This window comes from Aquarana catesbeiana, linkage group LG08, assembly GCF_042186555.1.
Source record: "Aquarana catesbeiana isolate 2022-GZ linkage group LG08, ASM4218655v1, whole genome shotgun sequence".
Lineage (NCBI taxonomy): Eukaryota > Metazoa > Chordata > Amphibia > Anura > Ranidae > Aquarana > Aquarana catesbeiana.
The window spans coordinates 274799075-274816261 of record NC_133331.1 but is presented as its reverse complement, the minus strand read 5'-3'; the positions used below and the strand labels follow the sequence as shown (position 1 = coordinate 274816261).

Here is a 17187-nt window from a genome sequence, read left to right as displayed (position 1 = left end):
GGAGGCTAAGGCGGCATGATTTGGACAGGGATTGTATGTGGGCCTGAAAGGACAGTTCAGAGTCTAAGGTTACCTCTAGCGCCCTGGCATGTGGGGATGGACTGATAGATGTGCCATTGATCTTGACAGAGAAGCCAGGGGAGGGGGCACGTGGGGGAGGAAATATTAAGAGCTCAGTTTTAGATAGATTCAGTTTGAAGAAGTGGTTTGACATCCAGGCTGATATATCTGTTAGTAGATCAGTGATGCGTGAGGAGATTGATGGGGTGAGCTGAGGGGCAGAGAGATAGATTTGGGTGTCATCAGCATATAAATGGTAGTGAAAGCCATGGGAGATTGTGTGGGTTGTGTGGATTGCGGCTGCTATCAGAGGATGTGGCTGCTATCAGAGGATGGGGGGTGCTGGGTATGTTGGCCGAAGGTAAATGATGGAAAATATACCCAGAAGTTAGGAGAAGCAGAAGGGTGAGAGAGGTGATATGGGAGTGTGACTTATGTGGGGGGACACGTCCCAGTGTCCTGCTTGTTTTATTGGTATATGGGTTCAGAATTAGCAGGAGCTGATACGTGCAGTAATAAGGTGAAGACAAGAGGCAGGGTGATATATATAAGCTGTGGGGTGGAGAAGATGGGTGAAAGAGTGAGAATTTAAGGAGAGAGGATGCAACTGTGAGAAGGAAAATTAGGGAGTGCATGATACAGAGTGGTGAAATTGAGAGGAAGCCTGAATGAGAGATGAAAAAGTTTGATGGAGAATCAGGTCACCTGTTGTGTATTTTCGCTTTGTCCATTCGCTGAAGTGCTGAGCGGAAGTGTAATACATAATCCAATATGAATACTTTATCTAGGATGATAGTTGCCAATACAATCCCAGCCTGTGCAAACCCCTGCCTGTGCATCCCCTAGGTAAGGCCTAAATTTATACTGAGTTTGGGTGGGGGTATTGTCAATGAATTGGTCAGGATTGCATAGGAGGAACACATGGCTAACAGAATGAATTTTTCACACCAAGGCTCACTACAAGACACAGCAAGAGAGCAGAAAGGTCACAGCCGTAAAGATAGGAACAGTTTATAATTTAGAGATAGACAATAAGAAAGTAAAATAAACATCACAGTGATATGGGCAGAGGTAAAGAATTTGAAGGCAGCATAGATCATCAAAAGCACATACACAGAATTAGCAAGCAGATCCCAGTTTCAATTAAAGGTGAAAGATGTGGTTGAGCTGACATCCACATCCAATCACTGTTCAAAGCTTGCCACCTCAGCCTACGCAACAGCTACAAAATATACCCCTTCCTATCCAATGACACCACAGAACTTATAATTCACTCCCTAGTCATCTCTTGCCTGGACAACTGTAACTCATTGCCTCATTGGCATACCTTTACATAGGCTTGTAAGGGTGGGGTGCGTGTTACAGTAGGCGGGAGACACCTCCTCCATATGTTCTCCATTCACTCGTTGGGTGCCAAGTGTGGGTCAAATAGGAGGCCTACCCTGGGGTGGGTTCTTTGGGCTGTGCCGGGCAATGAACGGAGTCACTCATCCCAGCACAGGGGTAACACCTTGCCCTACGAAGTGCTCACCAATACCCGGGACCAGGCGGGGGGCCATGGTCATGTGAAGGTCAAATATTAAGGTAGTCCCCCAACTCAGAGATGAGCCACTGGTGTGTAGTGTTGTATGCGGTGTTCTTCCAAAGATATTGTGCCTTGTCCTACACACTTAAACAGGTGTATGTGTTGCATTACAAGGGACATGTACAGCCTATGCCCACTCCACCAGTCAGCTTACCTCTGTTACCTCACTCACAGTAAGAGAATGGGGTCCTGCTGAGCACATAGCATGAACTTCATGCATGCTTCACTTAACCCTTTGTGAAGAATTCACTCAAGTCTTTTGTATTCCACGGATAATGCTACTTGGGACACTTATGGATTTTGTTATATGAACTTTTGCATGAATTATTTTCTATGTTTTTTCCTTCATATTATGGATATATATTCTTCTGTATGAATGTTGCATATCATTATACTGTGTGTATATATATATATATATATATATATATATATATATATATATATGTGTATATATATTTTGCACATAATTTTGTATTTTGCACATAGAACTTTACTGTATACACTTTTGCATGTGTTGCACTAGGCACTTTATACATAGTGCATGTGTAGCAGGTGTCTCACATTATAACGTGCAATCCTGCCAGGCTGGGTGGAACACAGGCTTGACTAAAGGATTCGTCAACCTTGGGTCTTACCATTAAATTAAAGACACAGACTGCGTGACATGGGTTTTATAAGGCCACAGCAGCCAATTTTATTAACCAAATAATAAATAACAAAAAACATGAAAAAATTTAACACATACCCTTAATAACAAAATAATGTACAACAGCAAGAGGTCTTTGGGTGTCTTAAAAAAGGCACACTTTATAACTGTAAACGGTCTATATCCTCAGCTGTACCCCAACAGGCTCGAGGACACTTGGACAACACAACTACTTCCATATTCCCCTCCCCCAGGGGATTTATCTCCTGGGAGAACCACCGCTAACAAATGTAAGCGCCATCCTTAGATGGGCCCCACTACTCCTGTGACCATGTAAAATTTGTACTGACACCCAAAGACCCCTTGAACCGCCAACTGCTCTGACAAGTTCGAAAATACACCACAACATTACATTTTTACCGTAGACAACATGAGTTATATATTTTTTTTTTTTTTTTTAATTTATTCCTCATTTATTTATTGTTTTTATTATTCTTTTTTTTTTTTTTTTTTTTTTGAAAATAAGGTTGAATCACACAAACACCTTCACCCGTATTCCTAAAATACCAATACAACCCATACCTATCCAGCCTGCTGACTCCTCACACCAGGGCGGGAGGGTGGGAAGATGTCTCCTCTCCAAACTTCTCCGAATGATGCAGAATCTACCCCCTACACCGGACCCCAACCTCTGGATCCAGCCCCCACTGACTTCTACCTCCAATCAGGTAAGAGCTGAACTTATGCCCCACCACTGACCTGACTGACCATTCCCTGACCCCTGTTCCTCCCATAGTCATGCATCCCCTCCGTCTATTCTCTCCTACGGGTCTCACTTGACTAAAGGATTCGTCAACCTTGGGTCTTACCATTAAATTAAAGACACAGACTGCGTGACATGGGTTTTATAAGGCCACAGCAGCCAATTTTATTAACCAAATAATAAATAACAAAAAACATGAAAAAATTTAACACATACCCTTAATAACAAAATAATGTACAACAGCAAGAGGTCTTTGGGTGTCTTAAAAAAGGCACACTTTATAACTGTAAACGGTCTATATCCTCAGCTGTACCCCAACAGGCTCGAGGACACTCGGACAACACAACTACTTCCATATTCCCCTCCCCCAGGGGATTTATCTCCTGGGAGAACCACCGCTAACAAATGTAAGCGCCATCCTTAGATGGGCCCCACTACTCCTGTGACCATGTAAAATTTGTACTGACACCCAAAGACCCCTTGAACCGCCACGTGAGCTTGATTGAAAACCTCATTCAAGCGAATCCCTCCACACCTGCAACGCCCTTGCCACACCCTCCTGAAGATCCAAGGACCATATATCTATGCCCACTGCATTTAAGTGAACACCGTCGTCTCGCCAATAGCGAACAGACTGATCCTCCAGCTCCCTGTGTCGAACTACTATGCCCCCGAGCCGGGCCACAAACCTCCCAACCTCCCTATTCAACTTAATTCTGGCTTTGTTCACCCTGCCTACGGAGCGGGCAAACCGCCACACTTTTCTTGCCACAATATCTGACCACACAATAATGCAGCCGGGAAAATCACGTAGCAGGCGCAAAATATCAAATTTGATATCCCTCACCAGATCCCTGGCAGCCCGCACCCCTAAATCATTGCCCCCTGCCTGTAAAACTAGAACATCTGGGGGCCTGTCAATTCTGGAAAAATAGTGAAATTCAGGAAGGACCTGGCCCCACATCATTCCACGAATACCCAACCATTTTAAGACAGCCTCACTCCGAGAAATGCCCAGTTGCCTCCCTTCAGGACGTACATCAGCCCTAACAGCCCCCCAGAACACGTATGAATCCCCCAGAATCCAGACCAGGCCAGGAGGAAGATCTGAAAGAAACACAAAAAAGGAACATAGAACCACACCCGCATACTCAATGCAACTTCAAAGCAAATGAGGGCGAACATAAATCCTAAAACGATCAGACTCCCACCTCCCTATACGTCTCACTACCTGCGAACCCAAACCCCACCTAGCCGCTTCTGTTGCTGCCCCCACACAAAAGGAGTGAGTATTAAACTGGGAAACCTCCCTGCCCGCCTTTTCCAAACAACGTCGAAAAACTGACAAAAATTGAAAACGCGACAAGGATGAGCCATCCTTGTGCATCAAAAAGGTTCCCGACCTCCACCCCCTAACCCCAAGATATCGTTGCACCGAAGAAACCGGGCAAACCGATTCCGGCAGCACCCGAAACAACGACACGGAAACCCCTTTTCCCAATTGATCAGTTTTAGACTTGCCAATATGAATCCGAACACAATCCCCAGACAGGGTTACGTCCTTCAAACTTAACCCCCCTACTCCACACCTGTTCTTGCTAACCAGTTCCCCAATGCGCAACGCTCCAAAAAATGCTAACGCAAAAGCCACATTGAACAGACTCACCTCATAAACAGACGTACAAACCCCGGGCAACAGCTCCACCAACTCTTGAAGCAACTCAAACGAGACCGGGCGCCTCGTATCTGGCAGTACTCTCCCCCGCCGAAACCCCTTCATGGCCTGACGCACCCTAAAATCCTTTGTCATATCCACCAGGCCCTGCATCCGAAAGAGAAAAGCTAAGGCAGCTAAACTCTTGTTCATTGTGGACACTGACTTGCCTTGTGTAAATCCCGTCCCAATAAAATACAGCAACAAAGCCACTTGATCACGCGATGAAACACCCCCCCCAACCGAACTTACCAGGGTAGACCACTCACCCCATACCGACGAGTACGCCGCCCACGTACCCTCAGTCACCGATCGACGTAGCAGCTCCGCAGCTACTCCAATGCCAGTCTCCACAGCCTGTCGGGACAAGGAACCCCCAGTTGCTCCGACTCCGGCGCCAACCTCCGGAACCTCTCCCACTGGAAACGAGACAAAGAATCGGCAATGGAATTCAAAACCCCCGGAACATGAACAGCTTGTACAAAACAGTTCAAACTTAAACACTTTAAAACCAGGTGCTGTAACAAGCGCACCACCGGCGGAGAAGAAGCGGACAAGTTCGTTATAACCTCCACCACCCCCAAATTGTCACAGTGAAAACAGATCCGCCTATCCCGAAATTTGTAGCCCCAGATTTCAACCGCCACCACAATCGGAAATAGTTCCAGTAACACTAAATTACGTAAGAACCCCGCCGAACTCCATTCTTCTGGCCACATCGCCGCGCACCAAGCCCCCTGGCAGAAAGCCCCAAAACCAGAACTCCCTGCTGCGTCAGTGAAAATATCAAGGTCAGATGCTGCCACAACCGGAGCCATCCATAAAGACCTGCCATTGTATGTGGACAAAAACTCACCCCAAACCCTCAAATCAGCCTTCAGCTCACGCGAAAGCCTGATGAAGTGATGCGGCTTCAGTACACCCGCAGTGGCAGCACATAAGCGACGACTAAAGATGCGTCCCATAGGCATGATGCGGCAGGCGAAATTAAGCTTACCCAATAACGACTGCAATTGCCTAAGCCTAACCTTCCTCGCCGCCTCCGCCTCCGCCACCCCTTGACGCAAGTCCTCCAGTTTGTCGTTCGGGAGACGACATTCCATCAGACGCGTGTCAATGACAATGCCCAAAAACTGCATGACTGTGGAAGGACCTTCCGTCTTCCCCGGCGCCAAAGGAATTCCAAAACGTGACGCAATAGATTCCAAAGTGTGCAACAGCACTGAACAAACTGAAGAATCCGGGGGGCCGATGCAAAGAAAATCGTCGAGATAGTGCAGCACCGACCTCAACTGAGTCTCTTCCCTAACTACCCATTCCACGAAGGTGCTAAACACTTCAAAATATGCGCAAGAGATGGAACAGCCTATCGGCAAACAACGGTCCATGTAAAACTGCCCTTCCCAACAGCAGCCCAGCAAATGCTGACTGTCCGGATGTACTGGCAGCAGACGAAAGGCGGATTCTATATCCGTCTTCGCCATCAATGAACCCTGGCCAAACCTTTGAACCCAACCGACCGCGGCATCAAAGGAGGTGTAAGACACCGAAGACAGCTCCGGAGAAATGGCATCATTTACCGAAGTCCCCTTCGGATACGACAAATGATGAATCAACCGGAATTTGTTGGGTTCCCTTTTGGGTACCACCCCAAGGGGAGAAACGTGTAAAGACGAAACGGGGGGTTGAGCGAATGGTCCGGCCATTCTCCCAAGTTCCACCTCTTTTGCCAGTTTATCCGAAACAACCTGGGGAAATTGGCGCGTTGATTTCAAGTTTTGAGCCAGCGGGGACGGGGCCACAGGTCCCGAACACGGGATCTGAAAACCATGGGCAAAACCATCAGCCAAAAAAACTTGCCGCCTCCCTTCGCGGATATCTATCTAGATACGGTACCATCTCGGGAAGGTTTACTGGTGTCCTCCCTTTTTGAGGCCGACTCAACGGGTTGGGACTTTCCTTTTTTGAAACACTTGGCATAACTGTGGGAGCCCCCGCAACCAGAGCACTCGTGTCGGAAACGACAGTTTGCGCCAAAACGGCACAACCCCTCGTTAAACTGCCAGCAAATTCCCTTTCGCTGTGTGGCCGACTGTCCAGCGGCACCCGAACCGCCGGCCCCTCCGAGAAAGGGCTGTCCCGAAACCCTCGCCTGTGACATGAGCTTCATCCAAAGCCCAATGTCCTTGTGGTCCCAGCGCAAGCCCGGACGCAAAGCCTTGCGCTGGCGGAACTGCTCGTCATAGCGCAGCCAAGCAATTCCCCCATAAGTTCGATAAGCCTCCCCAATGGCATCCAGATAACAAAAAAGCGGAGAACAATTCTCCGGTGCTTTTTCGCCAATTACGCTAGCCAAAATGGCAAACGCCTGGAGCCAATTCCCAAAGGTGCGAGGAATAAGCCTCCAGCGTCGCTTCTCCTCCTCCTCCTTCTTGCTTTCGTCCGCCTTGCCCTTGTCGATATTAAATTTTTCTAACGGCAAAAGAGAGAATATTTCAACATATTCCCCTTTCCAGATCTTTTCGCGTACCTCTTGCTTTAGATGTACCCCCAGTGGGCCCTCAAAGCACACATAAATCTCGCACTTCGCCGCATCCGCCAACCGCACTTTATCCTCAGAGGACTCCTTCCCTTTATTCGCGTCCGCCCCAGTCACCTCCGTCTGTGACGCAGACGTCACGCTAACCCCGGCGGACCCCACCGCCCCGGATGCCGCAACTGCAAGCGGCCCTGCTGAGGGGGGGGTGGGAGGAACAACAGAGTCCACACCAACGGCAGCGGGAGCCCATGCCCCAACGGGCCCCTGAGATGCTGAAGAAGACCCCGCCGGATCAAAACGAGCCAATAACTCCCGGAAACCTGCAAAAAATGCGGACAAAACCGGCGCAGCACCCGACGCTCCTCCCGCCACTCCTGACACTGAACTAACCTCCGAAGAAACCCCCAAATTAACCCCCCCACCTGACTGGTATGTAAAGGTAAAATTGGCGACTTACCAGGCTGCAGCCGCACCGCCACTCGACTAGCCGTTCGTCCGGATCCCAGCTGGCTCCGCAAAGCAGGACGCCTCCCGACCGACCGATCGTCTTCATCCGCGCTGGTGATCTCACCGGACTCGGCCGAAGAATCTTGCCGCGGCGACGTCCCCTGCCTCCTTTGCTCGAGCGGCTCCACCTCAGGGCACCTGGAAGCCTCCTCTTCTGCCCTGGGCTCTGTTCTGTCCATGGAAGAACTGCTGGGCACAGTAGTACCCCCAGCTGTAGCAGGGACGCGCTGTCTCTTTAAGGGGGCGTGTCCCCCAGCCTGGGCCTTCTCAATCATCCTGCTGTGACGTCCCGCCTGTGATGTGGATGGCGAACCAGCAGAGGGCGCTCCCACCCCACCGCTGCCCGTGACAGTAATCTTCTCTAGCTGAGCACCGCTCTGCGCAGCAGCGGCAGAGGAAGCCGAACGCTCCGGAGCCCTGTGTCGGCGGCTGGTGGGGGACGATAACGGTACCCCCCCAGTGAGTATCCCTGAAGCCTGGGCATCATCCTCTCTCCGGACAGCTGAGGGGCAGGGACGCCCCCCACTGCGCATCCCGCTGCGTCTCCCCCGCTGAGCAGCCCTCCCACACAGGACATCTACACGGGGGGGGGAGGGGGAGGGCTGCCGCACGCTCCGGCCTGTGCTGCGAGCATTAGAAGAGCGCCGTGGGGTAGGATTCCTCCCAGGGCCCACCAAGGAGGCATTGGCAGGCAGCCCCATAGTAAGCCCTGGAGGGTCCCTGGAACAGGGGCTCCTTCTCGCCTGTGGAGCCCTAGGGACAGGAGACGGGCTAAGGCGCTCCGGCGGGCGCACCTTTCTGGCTCGTTTCCTCCCCGGGGAAGAAGGGACAGGTGAAGCTGAAGATCCTGACCCCCCAAGTACATCAGCCAGCTGCTGCTGCAGCCACTGAGGGCCCCGTTCAACTGCTGCGGCCCTGACCTGAGCTAACAAGGCCTCTAACTCACTCATCTCCCTGTCTGTCTACCTGCAGGTGACCAGCACGGATGTCCCAGGAAGATGTCTCCTCTCCAAACTTCTCCGAATGATGCAGAATCCACCCCCTACACCGGACCCCAACCTCTGGATCCAGCCCCCACTGACTTCTACCTCCAATCAGGTAAGAGCTGAACTTATGCCCCACCACTGACCTGACTGACCGTTCCCTGACCCCTGTTCCTCCCATAGTCATGCATCCCCTCCGTCTATTCTCTCCTACGGGTCTCACTTTCTAGCTTGAGTTAGGGAAAGCTGCCTGCTAGCAGCTGTAAAGGGGATTTTTCACCCCCCGCCTTCTTGCTGTTTTCACTGACTGAGTAATGTAATGTGAGCTGACACACACAGAGCTGTGCATTCAGCAGTCTCTCTTGTGCCGCTATTGGCCGGAAGAAGAAAACCAATTAAAGGCACAGTTATAACAGCCAATGGGAGAGATTGTACTGAACTGCAGGAAGAACAGCAATGGATTCTGGGACATGCAGTTCCCACACAAAACGGCCCCATAGACTGGTATACAGGGAGAAATACAAATCCCAGCAGGCTTTGCTGACAGGAAAGAAAAAGATTCTATTTTGTGTCCTGAGGTAAAGTTCAGTCAGCCATGAGAGCATAAAGAGAACAGACCTGAGGGAGAGGTGCTTTCTCTCAGATGATCCCCCAACGCGATTCAGGCCTCCACCGTGAGTTGGGACATCCAGCCTGTGAGAGGGGGATCCCAGGTGAATATTGAGGCGCAGCTCCACCAACAGCAGGTTGCCATGAAAGCCTGCCTGTTCCAGGACGTTTGTTTGGGCCTTGATCGCAGGATATGGTGAGAGGGCATTTCTGCTTATCTGCAGGAAGTAGAGACACTGCACTACAGAAAGAGGTATTTGAACACTGTTTACAATCATCTTGCTGGACACTTGTAGTACTACAGGGATAAAGGATAAGGCTATCCATTTCTGGGACATTGCGGACATTGCATACAGACATCATTGTCCTCTCACCTTGTTGAAGAAAATCCTGATGGGTTTTACTTTCTCTTTCTTGCCAAACCAATCTATTAAAGAGGAAGTAAACCCTCTCTGTTTCACTTGATAATCTGGGCCAATTATATTGTTTGCCCTGCTACCCAGGAGTTAAAGTGCACCAATGAAAGTGACTGGCTGAAGACACCAAAGCTTTCCTTTTCTTCAAAAAAAGGACTGAAGCTGTCCGGGCCATACGTATCCACACACACATATTCAGGGCTCTGCATATACACTGGGTGTGTGGGACAGTTTGTCTATTAAGTTAAACCATTGTTTGTTGACTTGAATAGGGGTGTAAAGTTGGGCCTGTGGTGTCAGAGGAAGGTAGAGAGAGGCCTGACACAAAGGGAGTGATTCCTCTGCTCTCCTCCTGCCTGGACTCATGGAGCCAATCTGAATAAAGGTAACCAATCTAATTTGAAGTGCAATATTGTGCTTTATTTACCATTAAAAGTGTGCCTCTGCTCTTGGGGACATTCTCAGGTTTGGAATCCCCTGAAAGCAGCTTGTATATAGGATTGAGAGCTATATTGCTCTTAAATCCCAATTATTGATCTCTAGTTGATTACCTGATTATACATTGTTACTGTCTGTTATTCTTCCACAGAAATATTGCAGTAAAGACAATTTTTGTGTTTTATCATAACGTGTGTGTTTCTCATTGGTCATTGCACTTACACTATTGCCAGGTGTGCCAGAAGGGGCTGAGACCGTTATTAAGGTTGAGAAGCAGAGTAACGGACTGAACAAACTTAAGCAGCTCCTTCGGGGGTATCGCTACAAATATATGTTTACATGGTGTGAGTACAGTACAATGATGATAGCGCTGTCCATATTCTAATACTAACACTGCCACCAATGCAGTACAGCATCATCATATGACTGGTGTGCACAGTGATCAGGGATACTGATTGGTGACCGTATGTAAAAAAAAAAAAAAAATAATAATCAATTTTTTTATCCAAATTTTTTCGTTTTATTTATTTACATACTCTTAACAGAGTAGTACAGTGTCACCATAGTGACACTGTACTACTCTGGGGGGGCTATCAGGGTGTTTTTTTTTTTTTTTTACACTGTGATAGCTTGTTACAGTGATGATCATTTGAACTGTCATAAGTGACTTTCATTCATGACTCATTTTTTACTATTGTGATGCTGTGATTGGCCACAGCTTTCGCATAGTACAGGGTACTGTGATTGACCCAGTTAACATGTGATCGCTGGCAACCAATCACAGATCACACACAGTAATAAACAATGATGTTATGAATGGATTCTATGCATGACTGTTGTTTACTAGGTGTCATGAGATCGCACAGCAATCACGCAGTATCTGGGTCGCTCACAGCAGCCTCATACCGAGCACCGCAATCTGCTGTGTCCACCGCCGTAGATCACGCTACTGCTCACCCTAGGGGTGCACCAGTGCACATGAGTGGGGTGAAGTACGGGTACATCGCAGTGCCTGCTCAAGCCACCAGCCACCAGTAAAATTATTGTTGGCCGGTCTGCAAGTGTTTAAATAGTCTTGTTGTTGTGGTGCCAGTAAACCACAGCTGCAGAGTAATTTTGCTTACTGAGATGAGTGCACGCCACATGCATGGCTGTATGTGCACATCTGCTGGCGTTTGAACCTGTATGGGCATTATTTTCAAAATGTAGGATTTGATGACAGTTATGCACATATAGGTGTATTTTACTCTGTATGACTATATGCCAAATGTGCGGCCATGTACAAGAGCCCTAGCATAGTAAAAGACCTCTGATAATGAAATAGTACCTTATTCATAGATTTATCACCTATACATAAAACCGAAAATAGGGATACCTTGTGTGCAAACATGGACAGAGGGATTTGCTGCACAGTGCCCATATACAATTACTATCATTCATCAAAGCCAGAGCATCACACATGCACACATACAAACATTCATCACATGTTGCCTTGATCCATAAATACACACAGGCAGGGATCTCTTCCTGCTCTGTCTATTCCCCCTCCCCAATTTCTCTCCGCAAACAGTGCTTTAGATCGGATTAGATTGCAAAGGATTAGTAGATTAGAAAATAGAAATATTTCTTTAATTCCTGCAGAAATCACTAAGGTTTGTGCTACCATCTCATTCCTACTGCCTTTTGGTGATATGCAATAAAAGACTGGCATCAAACATACATCATGCAACCCCAGTCTTCTAATTTTTCAGGTGTCCCTCTAGTCTAGGTGATCTTAGGGAGAATGTCTGCTTTTCTGGCAATCAGATAGAAGCCATAATTTTGCTTTTCTTACTATGGTAAACAAAAATGTTGTCCTATTATAGAATAGACATGGCTAGTCAGATAGGAGCAGTGATTTTTTTTTTTTTTTATTGGTTGCTATGGGCAACATAGACAATATTCCATTATAGCACACCTTATTATTCTTTTTTCTTTTGTCCTTGTCATTGGCTGTCGGTCTCTTACCACTCCAGTTCTTCTTCTCCAGGGTGGCAGACATCCATGTGTCCAGTAAACCTGATTTATTGGATATGCCCTTTCCTGTTGTATTTTGGAATAAATTGCCCTTCTGGGTAGGAGAGCTCCGGGTTAGTATTTTCCCCTTCTCCTGGGCTCGCATGTCTGCTTCCTGTCTGCTTCCTGCACCCTGCACAACCACTTTTACCTACAGGTAAGCCTATATTAAGGCTTACCTGTAGGTGCTGGAAATATCTCCTAAACCTCCACGGTTTAGGAGATATTTACAATAAAGCCATGCGCCGATGTCTACAACTCCGGCCAGTCACAGAGCTGGAGTTCGCGGCCCCGGAAGGAAGAGGAGTGAAGATGGACGCTCGCTGCTAGTGGAGACAGCAGTGACATCGCAGGCTTCAGTTTCAGGTAAGTGACACATAATGGGCTACTATGCTATGCATAGTAGCCCATTATGCTTTACCTTTGCAGGGAAATAAAGAGGAAGTAAAACCCATCGGGTTTACTTCCTCTTTAATAGATTGGTTTGGCAAGAACGATTCTTCATTAATCCATGCTGATTACCGCTAATGATACTGTTTTCATTACTAAAATCTTGAATATAGTCTCTTATCATCCCCTCCAAGTGTTTGCATGCTATCGATGTTAGGCTAACTGGTCTGTAATTCCCAGGGATGTATTTTGGGCCCTTTTTAAATCTTGGTACTACATTGGCTTTTCTCCCATCTGCTGGTATCATTCCAGTCAGTAGACAGTCAGTAAAAATAGGAACAATGGTCTGGCAATTACTTGACTGAGTTCCCTAAGTATTCTCGGGTGCAAGCCATCCGGTTCCGGTGATTTATTAATGTTACGTTTCCCAAGTCTAATTCTAATTCTGTCCTCTGTTAGCCATGAGGGTGCTGACGAAGGAGCCGCACATGCTCCGAAACGCGTTACCACCCCCTTCTCTACACTGACACCATCAGCCTTGTGTGTCCCGCAGTGAATACAGGCTTCCCTGCTGCCTCCTCTTTTCAACACACATGAGAACGCTTTACAGCTGCTGGACGGCTCTACACTGCTCTCTACCACCGTGCTGAGGATGGACACATGCCACAGATGAGGACTCCTGATTTTATCATGTCTTTTAACTCAACAAACAAGTGCTTTTAACCCTTTGTGCACTCTATTAAATTTTACATACTGCACTTAGAGGCGCCTTTCTTTTCCTTTTTTACTGCAGTTTTGGTTACTAAAGCCCCCCAATTCCCTCGTGAAGACTGAGAAGAATAATAAATTCAATACCTTTGCCATCTCCCCATCCTTTGTACCCAGATGTCCTTCCTCATTCTTTATGGGGCCAATATGGTCTGTCCTCCCTTTTTTACTGTTTACATACTTAAAGAATTTCTTGGGATTTTTTTTGCTCTCCTTTGCTATGTGTTTTTCGTGTTCTATCCTAATTGCACCCTTACATTTCTTGTTGCATTCTTTATAAAGAAGTCTGAATACCGATGATGATCCCTCAACCTGGTATTATTTGAAGGCCTTCTCCTTTGCTTTTATATGCATTTTTACATTAGAGTTAAGTAATCCAGGACTTTTGTTCACTTTTTAACCGCTTCAGCCCCAGAAGATTTTACCCCCTTCCTGACCAGAGCACTTTTTGCGATTCGGCACTGCGTCGATTTAACTGACAATTGCGCGGTCGTGCGATGTTGTACCCAAACAAAATTGACGTCCTTTTTTTCCCACAAATAGAGTTTTCTTTTGGTGGTATTTGATCACCTCTGCGTTTTTTATTTTTTGCGCTATAAACAAAAAAAGAGCGACAATTTTGAAAAAAAAGCATTATTTTTTACTTTTTGCTATAATAATTATCCCCCAAAAATATATTAAAAAAAAATATTTTTTTCCTCAGTTTAGGCCGATATGTATTCTTCTACATATTTTTGGTAAAAAAAATTGCAATAAGCGTATATTGATTGGTTTGTGCAAAAGTTATAGGTAAAAATAAAAAGGAAGTTGGGACTTTAAATGAAGCGCTTGGGTAGTGGAGGTAAAATAGACCATATTAGAACTGCATTATGAAAAGTTTATTGGTTATAATAAATAACAGACAATAAAAAAGTATTCATTTCATATACAGTAAAAAATATATTAATTTCATATTTGTATAAGAAGTGTGCACATAGCATAAGCATGATAAAGAATATACACATATAACCGCACATGATCTGATGTTGAATGAAAGGAGTAGTAAAGCATAATATTGCTAGCAACAACATGCCTGGTACCAACAGGTGCACCCACATGGTAAATGTGCACTTACTGAGTAAGAAAAAATTGATGTAATTAGGAAAAACAGATGGTACAAGTGAGTATAATATAAGATGTAGCTGGGGCATCAAAAACAAAGCTTGACGCATTTCGTGGGTGTTTCCCCACTCATCAGGAGCTACTGAACCTGTTGCCACATGGCATCCATGTGGCACATCCATGTGCCACATGGCATCCATGTGGCAACAGGTTCAGTAGGCCTCTGGAAACATAGCAGCAGCCTAAAGATACTAACAAAGTAATACAGCGGTGACACAAGCGGGAAGGAGTCGGTGAGGGGGACATCGATCGCCTGGAATTCTGGCCACCGGATTTATATTCATATGCCCAATACCCCTGCAGGGGTTGGGCGCTCCGGTGAGTGGGGGCACAAGAGGGGGTTCCATATAAGACGGTTTACACCAACCACAGCAGACCTATCCGGAATCGCTTGGATACACATCAGATTTTTTGCACAGGGATTTTCTTACACATAGGACAATTTCTGGATATATTTATTAACTTTTGTAGTTTTTGTCTGCACGGATAACCATCACATATTTTTTAAAAAAACATTTTTTATCTGAATTTTATGTTTTCACCATTTTTTCCACCAGTGTTTCACTTTTTGTACGATCACAATTTATATCTTATATACACACAATTTGTATAACACTATTTGGATTGTTTACTATTTACTGCTTTTTAGGGTGCTTTTAATACATTTTTCATCTGTAATCATTTTTATTTTTTATTTTTATTATGAATATTCTTTATGTCTACTAGTGTTTCCAGCCATACTTATGGTAATTTTCTTCATTTTTTATATATATTTTTTGGGGTGATTTGGATATCTGATATTTAATCCTTTTTTCTTTTTTTTTTTTTTTTTTTTTCTTTCTAAAGCCTATGGCGTGCAAAACACACCCCAAAAACTTCACCCGGTGCATAAAAAATGTGCACACACATAAAGAGTGCTCACAAAAAAGTGCCACGGGTACACAAGACGTGCCAATTCCCTGATCCCCCGGGGCGTTAGGCTCCTGCGGGGACAAAGGTACTTACAATGGTCTGTCCGGCCGAAACCAGACAGACCCCGTTCTCTGGAGGGCCTGCCGAAACAGGACCCACCCAAGTACTAGGTGGGGCTCCCCCGAAGGGAGACCCCATGAGAGAGGGCGAACTAAGCCAGAAGGCCATGTCCACCCCCACCCAAGACGTTCAGGGCTGGCCCGAGGACCCGCATCCTTACTAATCAAATGTGCAAAAACGTGTAAGACAAGACGTGACAAACATAGGGTTTCAATCAAAATAAATAAAAAGTGGGGGAAGGGATAGTGGAGAGGAGAGTGAAAGAAGTGGCCATTGTGTAACACAATGACCAGGCCCTCCGGCCAGGAATAAAAAATTCCTCTGGTCCTAGCCAAAAGGCCCGGCCCAAGAGGCAGGTGCTTAAAAAAGCGTGTTATGGTGCAGTGACCTTGGTGCCCAAAATCAAAGTGTCTGCCACACACAGTGATTCTATGGCACCCCTGGCCTGCCACTCCAGGGGCACTACTCCATAGGCTTTCAAGTTCAACCCCGACCCACATAATGCAATGAAGTATTTGCACTTTGAAAATAATGACGAATTTGATGAAACTACTCATCCAGCACCCAAACTCAAGAAGATTTGGGAGGTATATCAAATGATTCAAAAAAATTTCCAACAGAGCTATGTGCCAGATAGAGACATCAGCATAGACGAAAGTCTGATGGCCTACAAGGGAAGGCTCAGCTGGATACAATATATGGCGTCAAAGAGAGCACGATTTGGCATCAAATCCTTCATGCTATGTGAATCGAGCACTGGTTACATTTGGAATTCTGTCCTATACACTAGGAAAGGAACCAAATTTAACCAAAAATACAGTAATTATGGAATGGCAACATCTTCAGTTCTTTCATTGATTGAGCTATTGCTAAATCAGGGCTATTGTGTAATTACAGACAATTTGTACACATCTCCTGAACTCTATGAGTTCCTTCTACAGAACAAAACGGATGCCTATGGAACCGTCAGGGCTAACCGGCGTGATATGCCGCTAATCTTTGGCATTAAGAAGCTCAAGACAGGAGAAATGGTTGCCTGGCAGAAAGGCAAAATGATGACACTGCGATGGCGTGACAAAAAAGATGTGTGCCTAATGTGTACAATTCATAACACCTCCACTGTCATGGTACACACAAAAGGTGGGAAAGACATCATGAAACCACAAGTGGTGATAGACTACAACAACACCATGGGAGGTGTTTTTATTTTACCATGGGAGGTGTTGACAGAGCCGACCAGGCAATGACATTTTATCCAGGAATGAGAAAACAACAAAAAAAGTATTACAAGAAGATCTTCAAGCATCTTCTTGAGCAATGCTTATGGAATGCTGGAATGCCTTCATTCTACAAAAAAAAAAGAGTGACAAGCCTGTGGTTCACGCTGACTTTGTTTGGAAAGCTGCCAAACTGATCTTTTTGAACCACCAAACACCAATGGCTGTAAATAGAGGTGAACATCGTGCTGCTGGTGTTGTCAACCCGGAACACCTGACTGGTCGTCACTTCATGGACCACATC

The 17187-nt window shown here is 46.3% G+C and overlaps 1 protein-coding gene across 5 annotated transcripts in view; it reads left to right on the top strand.

Annotated features, from left to right (window-relative positions):
- LOC141106496 (calcium-binding protein 2-like) overlaps positions 1–17187 on the top strand; it is a 170250-nt gene that overhangs the window by 60947 nt on the left and 92116 nt on the right. The window contains exon 1 of one of the 5 annotated variants that reach the window (XM_073597305.1): positions 9391–9659. The exons of the other annotated variants lie outside the window; for them this stretch is intronic. Within the exon in view, the coding sequence (XP_073453406.1) occupies positions 9600–9659 (60 nt within the window). The 5' untranslated portion in view covers positions 9391–9599. Of the gene's footprint in view, positions 1–9390; positions 9660–17187 lie in introns of those variants that run through there. 5 annotated transcript variants of the gene reach the window in all.